The sequence below is a fragment of the Neoarius graeffei genome, chromosome 26, assembly GCF_027579695.1.
Source record: "Neoarius graeffei isolate fNeoGra1 chromosome 26, fNeoGra1.pri, whole genome shotgun sequence".
NCBI classification, from domain to species: domain Eukaryota; kingdom Metazoa; phylum Chordata; class Actinopteri; order Siluriformes; family Ariidae; genus Neoarius; species Neoarius graeffei.
In genome coordinates this window covers 44,340,881-44,351,930 of record NC_083594.1, presented here as the reverse complement: position 1 = coordinate 44,351,930, position 11,050 = coordinate 44,340,881, and the positions used below count along the sequence as shown (strand labels likewise).

General features: G+C 41.5%; 1 protein-coding gene across 2 annotated transcripts in view; it reads left to right on the top strand.

The window, feature by feature from the left end:
• The first annotated feature begins 3,091 nt into the window (after positions 1–3,091).
• The window catches only part of acap3b (ArfGAP with coiled-coil, ankyrin repeat and PH domains 3b), a 108,172-nt gene continuing 100,213 nt past the window's right edge, over positions 3,092–11,050 (top strand). For both annotated transcript variants that reach the window (XM_060910170.1, XM_060910169.1), the window contains exon 1: positions 3,092–3,284. In XM_060910170.1, the coding sequence (XP_060766153.1) occupies positions 3,238–3,284 (47 nt within the window). In that variant the 5' untranslated portion in view covers positions 3,092–3,237. The remainder of the gene's footprint in view (positions 3,285–11,050) is intronic.

The window sequence follows — 11,050 nt, the reverse complement described above, 5'->3', positions numbered from 1 at the left end:
AGTCACTTCCGCGATCTGAGATTTTGACGCCCAGTGCAGTGCCTGAACCAAAAGACGCGCATTTACATTTCTTGTCCAAAAAGCTAAGCAAAAAACAACTTGTTAAATACACAGATTTGCAAGACAAGTAAATATAATAAACTTATTGTGTGTACTACAATTATAAATCTTACAAAATATACAACAAAGAAACAAAAGGCACTTGAACAGCGTCACCAGTCAGGACCCCTCTATCAGCAGTGCTTAGCTCAGGGGTAATGTAGTGCTATTATAATAGGCTTAACTGGATAATCGCCAATTAGTTATTTATTTCAAATTTATAGATTACCTTGAGTTTATAATCCGAAAGAAAGTATTTTTAATTCCTGATTTTTTTGACGAAGTTTTTGATACTTTAGAGGATTATTATATTTCTGAAGCTGTCAATAAAAGACCCAATACATGCCCTTTGTAATTACATTGTTTGTTTGTTTGTTGTGTTCATTTTTCGGTTTTCCTCCTGCACATTTCCAAGTTATTAGAAATCTTGTTTTGTTTGAAATCTATCCTCTTCTGTATTCTTGATTATTCAAGAGCAAATAAATACCATGTCCATATTCGCCACTTCTTGTTCTTACTCCTGTTTTTAAGGATTCTCTTAATGAATACATGTATATGGACACTATACATTATATTTTGCAAACTCTTAATGCAATGAGGGGCCCATCTCAATTTTCCCTGCTTGTATTTGTGCATCTGGTTTAAAGCTGCAGTATGTAAATGTTTCTAGATGTATCATAATCATGATATTATAAATAGTGCCTTTGAATAAGCTCTGAATTGTTTCTTCATTTTTTGGGAAAAGGGGAAAGCCTTGTAAATGTGTGAATTGTATTGAATTTGCAGTTCACTTTGCAGGCAGCAGAGGGCTCTGTATATTCCAGTATGAGGCTTTAATAATCATGAGGCTGTTTTAATATATTATATGTACTCCTTGGGGCGGCACGGTGGTGTAGTGGTTAGCGCTGTCGCCTCACAGCAAGAAGGTCCGGGTTCGAGCCCCGTGGCCGGCGAGGGCCTTTCTGTGTGGAGTTTGCATGTTCTCCCTGTGTCCACGTGGGTTTCCTCCGGGTGCTCCGGTTTCCCCCACAGTCCAAAGACATGCAGGTTAGGTTAACTGGTGACTCTAAATTGACTGTAGGTGTGAATGTGAGTGTGAATGGTTGTCTGTGTCTATGTGTCAGCCCTGTGATGACCTGGCGACTTGTCCAGGGTGTACCCCGCCTTTCGCCCGTAGTCAGCTAGGACAGGCTCCAGCTTGCCTGCGACCCTGTAGAACAGGATAAAGCGGCTAGAGATAATGAGATGAGATGAGATGTACTCCTTGGGGCGGCATGGTGGTGTAGTGGTTAGCGCTGTCGCCTCACAGCAAGAAGGTCCGGGTTCGAGCCCCGTGGCCGGCGAGGGCCTTTCTGTGCAGAGTTTGCATGTTCTCCCCGTGTCCACGTGGGTTTCCTCCGGGTGCTCCGGTTTCCCCCACAGTCCAAAGGCATGCAGGTTAGGATAATTTAGGCTCTAAATTGACCGTAGGTGTGAGTGTGAATGGTTGTCTGTGTGTCAGCCCTGTGATGACCTGGCGACTTGTCCAGGGTGTACCCTGCCTCTCGCCCATATAAGTTCTCAGATAGCTAGTGGTTTGATGACCTTGTCTACAATAGAACTGATATAATTCTTCATCACTCAGTAGTCAAGGGTTTGAAAATTGGTGATACAACTTGAATTATTAGCCATAAATCTCAATTGTGACTTTTCCTAATCCATGACATTTTCTTTAAGATCTTCTGGCTTGTTTGTGAATGCAAAAAAATGCAGTCGTGTGTGTATTATTCTTGGCATGCATGTAAGTTATATGCAAAAGAAAAGAGTTTCTATTCCAGATGTGAGTCACCTCATTGCCACACCCAAAAACTCACCCAATACTTTCTGTATCATTTCTGATTAGAACAAATAATAATGTGAAGGAAACTCAAAACTCTGACAGAGCATACTCCTAACAGTCCTGACAGGTTCTACTCCTCCCACAACAAGGTGGTAAAGATTTTTAAAAAAAATAACGTATTAATAAACAACACATCACAACACAACAATTTTTAGCCATTTATAGATACATTTAATGTTGTGGGGCATCCATGAAACAAATTCACTCCTGTTATAACTTATACAGTTCCTCACCAGCCTCTCTTTCTTTTGGTCTCTCTTTTCTTTCTTGAAATGCAGCTTGTCATATTACAGAGGAACCACAAAGTGTAAACTAAACTCCTCTGTCCGGAAGCCTTTAATCAGACAGTAAACCTACTGTCATTTCTAAAACTCTGAAACTGGAGACTCCTTCCATAAATGTTAAATAAACATCTGAGTACAGAAAGCTTCACCATATCAATAATTATATATTTTTATTTGTTATATTTAAAATATAAATCTGTTTATTACTAGTCATTGATATCGAGCTTCTGCTTTCTATCTTATTTTAGTTTATGACCGAACCAATAACGTATTAGAAAAAGTGTATTAATATAAATCTGGCATGTGCCTCGCAGTGGACACTATTCTTAGAGCTGCTGTTATAGAAAATTAATCAACACCTTCTGACCAGTCAGAATAGAAAATGAAATAGCACTGTGGTATTATTAAATGTATATTTTGACACTGGAGTTGACACTTTATGAGTTACTAGTTACGTATAAAAATAATAATAATTCTTTCATTGTAAAAGTTGCAGACTGGCTATTAAACATCATCTTTGTTTCTAAGCTTTGACATTCCAGTTAGGGAACAGGTTCTTATTAAAAAGCCGAACAGTCTATCCAGTGAACAGGAGAGATTTTTTTTAACACATAATAAGAACATGTTTGCTGAACCTGTCCAGACTGTAGGCTTGGTAAGATTACTCAGTAAGCATGTACAGAGATATATTGACAGGAAAGTCTAGTTTTTTGAAAATTTACTCTTTGAGAAGCTCGTAACCGTTTTGATTTGTGATAGCACTTTGTTGATGGTCCCTTAGCTCAGCCCAGCGGCGGCTAATGATACAAATTGAACTGTATTGATTCAGACCAGCAGCAGTGTGTGTGTGTGTGTCAGTGATTCAGAGAGCTGCACAGGCTCAGAGCTCACCGATTTATAGGATCCGTGTGAAGTTCAACAGCGTGTGCGATGTGTTGTGTACATTTCTGATTGAAGCCGGATTAAAAAGCCAAAATGACGGTGGATTTTGAGGAGTGTATTAAAGACTCGCCTCGGTTCAGGTAAGTCAGAGTCAGTTCACTGAAGCCTGTTGGATGAAATGTTTAAAAGCGGGTTATTTATACACATTTCTCTAATTTAGACACAAAAATCACAGCCACGTTATGTTATTTCACCATGCCTGAAAATACAGACCAAGTACTGTTATTATTATTATTATTTATTGCATTTTCTCATTCTTGATGTTCAGTCAGTGCACTGCTTTCAGCTGTATGTCCTTTAATAATCTTGACCTTGTTTCTCTGAGAATATTATACAGTCTGTATGAGCACTCATTGATGATGCTGGTACCTTTTTTTATTATTAAAAAGAACCAATTCATTAATTTCATCAAGGGGGCGTGGCTTGTCTGAATCCGTAATAAGGAGGCGTGGTCTGCTTGATGACTCCTTAATCCAGGATAATGTTATAGTGTTGGATTTCATGCAGAATATGAATGAATGAGGTATTGAGTGTGGTAATCATTATATCCACTTAAAGACAGTGTAAAGCTCATCTCATCTCATTATCTCTAGCCGCTTTATCCTTCTACAGGGTCGCAGGCAAGCTGGAGCCTATCCCAGCTGACTACGGGCGAAAGGCGGGGTACACCCTGGACAAGTCGCCAGCTCATCACAGGGCTGACATATAGACACAGACAACCATTCACACTCACATTCACACCTACGGTCAATTTTAGAGTCACCAGTTAACCTAACCTGCATGTCTTTGGACTGTGGGGGAAACCGGAGCACCCGGAGGAAACCCACGCGGACACGGGGAGAACATGCAAACTCCGCACAGAAAGGCCCTCGCCGGCCACGGGGCTCGAACCCAGGACCTTCTTGCTGTGAGGCGACAGCGCTAACCACTACACCACCGTGCCGCCCCAGTGTAAAGCTGATTTTTTTTAAAAATATATTTTATATATATAATCCATTCATTATCTGTAGCTGCTGATCCTGTTCTACAGGGTCGCAGGCAAGCTGAGGCCTATCCCAGCTGACTATGGGCGAAAGGCGGGGTACACCCTGGACAAGTCACCAGGTTATAACAGGGTTAACACATAGACACAGACAACCATTCACATTCACACCTACGGTCAATTTAGAGTCATCAGTTAACCTAACCTGCATGTCTTTGGACTGTGGGGGAAACCGGAGCACCCGGAGGAAACCCACGCGGACATGCAGAAAGGCACTCGCTGGCCGCTGGGCTCGAACGCAGGACCTTCTTGCTGTGAGGTGACCGTGCTAATCGGTATACCACCATGCTATCTCATGTCATCTGATTATCTCTAGCCGCTTTATCCTGTTCTACAGGGTCGCAGGCAAGCTGGAGCCTATCCCAGCTGACTACGGGCGAAAGGCGGGGTACACCCTGGACAAGTCGCCAGGTCATCACAGGACTGACACACAGACAACCATTCACACCTACGGTCAATTTAGAGTCACCAGTTAACCTCACCTGCATGTCTTTGGACTGTGGGGGAAACCGGAGCACCTGGAGGAAACCCACGCGGACACGCAGAAAGGCACTCGCTGGCCGCTGGGCTCGAACCCAGGACCTTCTTTCTGTGAGGTGACAGTGCTAACCACTACTCTATCTATCTATCTATCTATCTATCTATCTATCTATCTATCTATCTATCTATCTATCTATCTATCTATCTATGTGTGTGTATATATATATGTATGTATGTATGTATGTGTGTCATGCATGTATACTAACCTTAACCATGTCTTCCTCAAATGATGAGGAAACACAAGGATCATGACATCTTCACTGGTTTAGTTTACCAGTAAAAACATTACCTACTTCATCACTGTTTTTTCTCTTGTGATTGCATCATTGAAGGGTCTGAGGTAAGAGCGTTACCAAATTGGTATGAGTTAGTACTAGTACTGGCTCATATTTCCCAGACACTTGTTTTTGTTTTGGAAAACTTTTGAGTGTCAGGATAGTGATCTAGGATCAGCATTCGCCTCTTGCGTCCTTATCAGTGAAGGTGATTTTGATCAGTTCAGCCACCCTGATTAAAAAGTCAATCATTTCCCATGAGTGCAAATGGAAAAGATGGACATTCGGCTCTGAAATATCAATTTTTGGCAGGTTTTTTTCAGCATGGCATAAACCAAAGTCACACAGACGATTCTTGCTTCCCCCCCCCCCACACACACACACTTGTAGCCCATGTGTAGGTCATCTACATAAATCCATCAAATGATAGTTGTGTTTCTGATTTCCGTCTCTAGCAGTGATGCAAATACAGTTTATTTCCCCTGACTGAAGCACATCGGGACTTGAGTGCCATCTGCATCTATCTCTTGGGGCAGTGAGTGATATCCGGAAGCGTGACCTTCCCCCCGCAGCTCTTTTGAAGGCCAAGTGAGGGGGTTGTATGTATATATAGGACTCTCCATGAGAAGGGCTGAGCTCCAGAATATTCTGTTTAACTGATGCATAAAAACCACAAACCAGAATCTAGATGGGTGACTCAAGTCTGGTCACATTATGAGGGGGGAAAAAAAAAACCCAAAACATTGCCCAGAGTCACCATTAAGATGACTTGCACTCATGTCAGTGATGCCACAGATTGCATACCTTGGCTTTTTCACTGACATGAACCTACAAGTTTGTGTCTTTAATGGAAAAGCTTTTTCCTTAATGTTCCTTCACATCTATTTCTGGATTGAAGACCACACACAAACGCACACTTTCTTTCTGTGCTACTTCACAATGTGATGCGATCCAGCCTCAGATATTCACTCTTGGCAGCCTTACCTACGTGTCTGCTATCACTCATGAGGAGGAAGCGTCATGAAAGGAATATTTACATTTCTGTTTCCTTCTTTTCATAACCGTTATGGATGACATAAGTTCATGCTTGTTGAATGAGACTTAAAATATTAGACTATGTGAAGAGAGCAGGATGGATTATATCGTATTCACAGCTGGACAAAAGACAAGATTTGTACCATGAGTTCACATAAATAGTTTCGGCAATACCTTTCAAGAATTTTTTTTTTTTTTTTTTGTGGGAACATGACAGACTGGTAGGCTCCTCAGGGTGTTGTAATGCTCTATGATTGGGCAATGAGATGGAGACGGTGGTTCAGGAAGATTTTTTTTTTTTTGTCACTCACTTCTTCTTGTTATCTGAACTGCTTGAGGTGTATGAAGTTCTAGCTGCAGGTCTGAGCCTGTAAGGTGTAGCTGTAGCAAAGACTGAATTGTGACGGTTATACACTGTCAAGCAACCAGGAGTTTGCAGTTTTTGGGATTACAGGACTTTAATAGTCACTGAGCTTGGGTTGGTCTTTTGTCGTGCTGCTTTTCTTCACTTACGTAAATGAACTATAGTGTATGGCAGTGACAGACTGCTGCATGACCTTTTCATTAGTCTCCATTTCTCTCACTCAAGCACTTGCACACACGTTTCGACCTTCAGCAACCTCTCCTCCAACAAAAGCAGCCAAGACATCGTTCTAGAGTTCTACTACCTTCACAAAGGGTCGCAACCCGAGCCTAGTCAATCCTCCTTGAATTGAATGCATTCTCATAATCTGTTCTCCTTAATGCCAATTTTACACTCGTGACGCCACGTAAAGCTGATACTGCTTATGTCGAATGACAGGCAAGAGTTCCTCAGAGAGGACTGACGAACTCGTACCAAGCAGACCCGATCAAACAGGCTTCTCTAGTCAATGCAAGATGAAAGCATTCCTTGTCATTCTTCGTTCAAGGTTCTTCACGAACCAGCCCTGTTGGCTGTATACTTTCTGTTTGGTTTCCCTGGTGACAGGAAATTACCACTTTTATATATTCCCAGTCGGCTTCAATGCAGAGAAACGGACAGATACAGGGTCATGATGCAACCTTGGAATGCAACATGTGTTTCTAATGCATGTCGTTGCTTAAACAGGACGCCGGAATGCACAAGAGGGATGAATGTATAGTGTGTATGTACAGTAATATGTATTACTGTGTATGTACAGTACAGTACATATAAGCTGCTGTGAATGGAGATTAACTGTGACTTCGTCTTTATATTCCCGATGATCGTTGCCTTATAGATTCTTGAAAAGACTTTCTTTTGAAAACGAGCCGTGAGAAGGCATATTTGCATATTTAAATTCAAAGGAAGCTCAATTTATTTCATCAGCTGTGATTTCTGCCAGATAACTTTTTTTTTTAAAAAAACAAATCACCCAGCTTCTAATGAAAGCCTGGATGAAGAAGAATGACGTTTTTACCTACGACGGTAGATTTGTCATCACCAGCAGCCATGGCAACAGGCTTCCTGGGTCGGAGGTGGATACCTGCCTCCACTGTGTGTGAAAGCATGTCCATATGTGTGTGTACATTTATCAAGCGTTGCAATCGGACTAGTGATTTCCGACGCAATCAAATTCTACAGGATTCTGCTCGAGAGATGTTGTCATAAGGTCAATTTTTATTTCTCAGCAGTATATGAATCATCATCATCCTCCAAGCAATCCCTGATCACATTTCCAAGAAAAAAAAAAGTATTTTAATGATTTCAAAAGAACGACTTTCATGTTAAATAGATGTGCTGCTCTCTGTAAAACACAGGGGTATCATGGCTTGTAGTGCATGCTGTGTGAACGTCAGGGAATCCTCTTTCATATTAACGCCATTTCAGAACTTCAAAGCATTATAAGAAATGCATCGCTCGGTGTATAATCTGTCCAGGATAATGACATCGGGATGATGGAATAGTAGTGTGTTACTTTTCAGCACTCCATTTTTGCGTGCTTTCAGGTTTTAATTCACTGAAGTGGAGTTAAATTTCACTCAGTCACTAATGTTAAAGCTAGACTGCCTTTCAGATTTTTCAAGTGTAGGTCATAAAAATAATTTTCCCTGACACCTGATTTAATTTTGTTTAGTGGACCGAAAGCTACTGAATTCGAATCACAGACTTCTAATTGTAATAATTAATTTTTTAAAAAATAGAACAATTAAGGGGGCGGCACGGTGGTGTAGTGGTTAGCGCTGTCGCCTCACAGCAAGAAGGTCCTGGGTTCGAGCCCCGTGGCCGGCGAGGGCCTTTCTGTGCGGAGTTTGCATGTTCTCCCCGTGTCCGCGTGGGTTTCCTCCGGGTGCTCCGGTTTCCCCCACAGTCCAAAGACATGCAGGTTAGGTTAACTGGTGACTCTACATTGACCGTAGGTGTGAATGTGAGTGTGAATGGTTGTCTGTGTCTATGTGTCAGCCCTGTGATGACCTGGCGACTTGTCCAGGGTGTACCCCGCCTTTCGCCCGTAGTCAGCTGGGATAGGCTCCAGCTTGCTTGCGACCCTGTAGAACAGGATAAAGCGGCTAGAGATGATAACAATTAAGGAATTTAGAGCCACATGGCCCTAAATTCTCTGCTATTTTTTCCTGCTTCACCATGACCCAATTCAAGATACTACATCATGCATGACGTGGTGGGCTTTCCCCGGTCGCGCAAGGCATTGTGGGATACAAATTTGAAACAGGAGAGAAAAATGGCGGACATGAGTGTGCAAATAAAACATAAGACTGTCTACAGCAACGGAAAGTGAGAAGAAAAGACGTCATGTTGTGAAGGAAAGGAAACGCAAGACCAAACAAATACGTAAATATCGGCGGTCAGCGAGCACCTCAGTGTGATCAGCGACAGAATGATGGAACGGTCAGTGCACGGTCAAAGGTAAACCTGTAGATGGCAGTAACGCAACATTGTGGATGCCAGCTGCTGTAAAAGCCAAAAGAAGAAGGTAAACCTGCATATGCGCACACAGACTTCCTCTGTCTGCGCGAAGCAAGCGATTTCATGCACATTATTTGCTCGGGAATCCGCTCAAATTAAATAACTTTCCAGCCACAGAATGTCCCTTTTTTCTTTTTTTTTTTTTTTGAGATCTGACCGAAATAAACATATCACAATGACCAAATTTCAGACGGAACTAAATTTCACTGATTTTATGAAATCAAAAGGCCGTCTCGCTTTAACATCCATCCTTCTTTAGACATCAGTATCTCAGGCTGCCTTCTCTTTTATTCAGCTGATGCTTTATGGGAAAACTTTGACTTTATTTATAAAACATTCAGATTTGATCTGAAATTCCATCAAAACTTGATCTGACATAAAAACTGACATGCACATTGGAATTTATGAAAACTGACACTGACCTGATGTATTTATACATACTCGAGTTGAAAGATTTTTTTTTTGGCTTGGATAACCACATGTATGCTTGTGCGCACTTTTTTCACTTTTTCTCTAAATCCAACATGACTGATGAAAACAAACTAAAGTATACAACTGAAATGAAAAGTGACATATAGTTTAAAAAAAAAAGGATACAATTTAGCGCAGAGTATTAAATTCACGATAATTATAGCTATATGCAGTACAAATGAAAAGTTTGGACACCCCTACTCATTCGTAGGTTTTTCTGTACATTGTAGAACAATACTGAAGACGTGGAAATTATGACATAACATCTGGAACATGTATGGAATTGTGTGGTAAACAAAAAAGCAAGCGTTTTAAAAACAAAATGCGTTTCATATTTTAGATTCGTCAAAGTATCCAGCGTTTACCTTGATGACGCTTTGCACGCTAATGGCATTATCTTAACCAGTTTCATGAGGTAGTCACCTGGAATCAGGCTTGTAGTACTCGGGTCCGAGTCGTCCCCTAATTTTATGACTCGTGACTTGACTTGGACTTAGCGCTGATGACTCGGACTCATGCATTAACTGCAATCAGACTCGTAAATTGGAGATGAGGACTTGGATTTTTCTTTATTTTTTTGTAACATGCCATAATAATTTGGCATAAGATAGTTATATTGACATGAATTTTGTGCAAGAGAACGCACATTGACCTGTTCATACGTCATGTTCAGGAACAAACTAACGTTAATGGCGCTAAAATGCCCGGAGAGAACGCCCCGAGGATTGTCCGCTTTGCTTAAACAAACTTCTCGTGCAGTGGGAAAAAATGCACTGCTATGCGTTCCATATGTAGAGGGACTATCGAGGAGACGACGGGGACAACCTCGAACTTCAATCGTCATTTGGCGAGACTCCACCCAGAGAAGGAAGTGACTTGCTATATTCGTTGCTCTGTTGATTTAGCATGGTTTGCTTGCTGAGCGATGAACTAGCTAGTGTTAACCCTGTCTCATGTTATTTGCCCTGTTGATAGTGGGCGGGGCTTGCTGAGTGATGAACAAGCTTTTTATCTGTAGCCTGTTAACTAAGGCTACATCCACACGACAACGGCAATGAGATGTTATTAAAAAAAATATCGTGTCCACATGGGCAACGGATCAGTAAAATATCAGGTACATATGGCAACGCAACGCTTGCTGAAAACGATGCACTACACATGCCACACCTCTAGGGGCGCTGTAAGACGGTCCCTTCGGAGACACCAGAACAATAGAAGAAGTAAGGACGCATGTGCATAAACTATTATGCGCGAGACTTCATATTAGCCACAAAGTCAGAAAATCTGTTCATAAAATTACATTATAATGACCAAATACAATGAAAAGTATTTTTCCAGTCTCACCTGTGAAAGGTAATCCCATGTGATCTTGTTTGGACGGTAAACCTGTTGGTACAGTTAAACGCAGCACATGAATGAGGCATCTTTATTCTCTGCTTTGACCTATCCAATATGGCGGCGAGGATGACGTATGATTCTACGCGGAAGGCGGCGTCTTTAATGGTCCGGAATAAATTGAATGCTGTGCGTTGATGGATTAATTTGTTCTTCTACGCC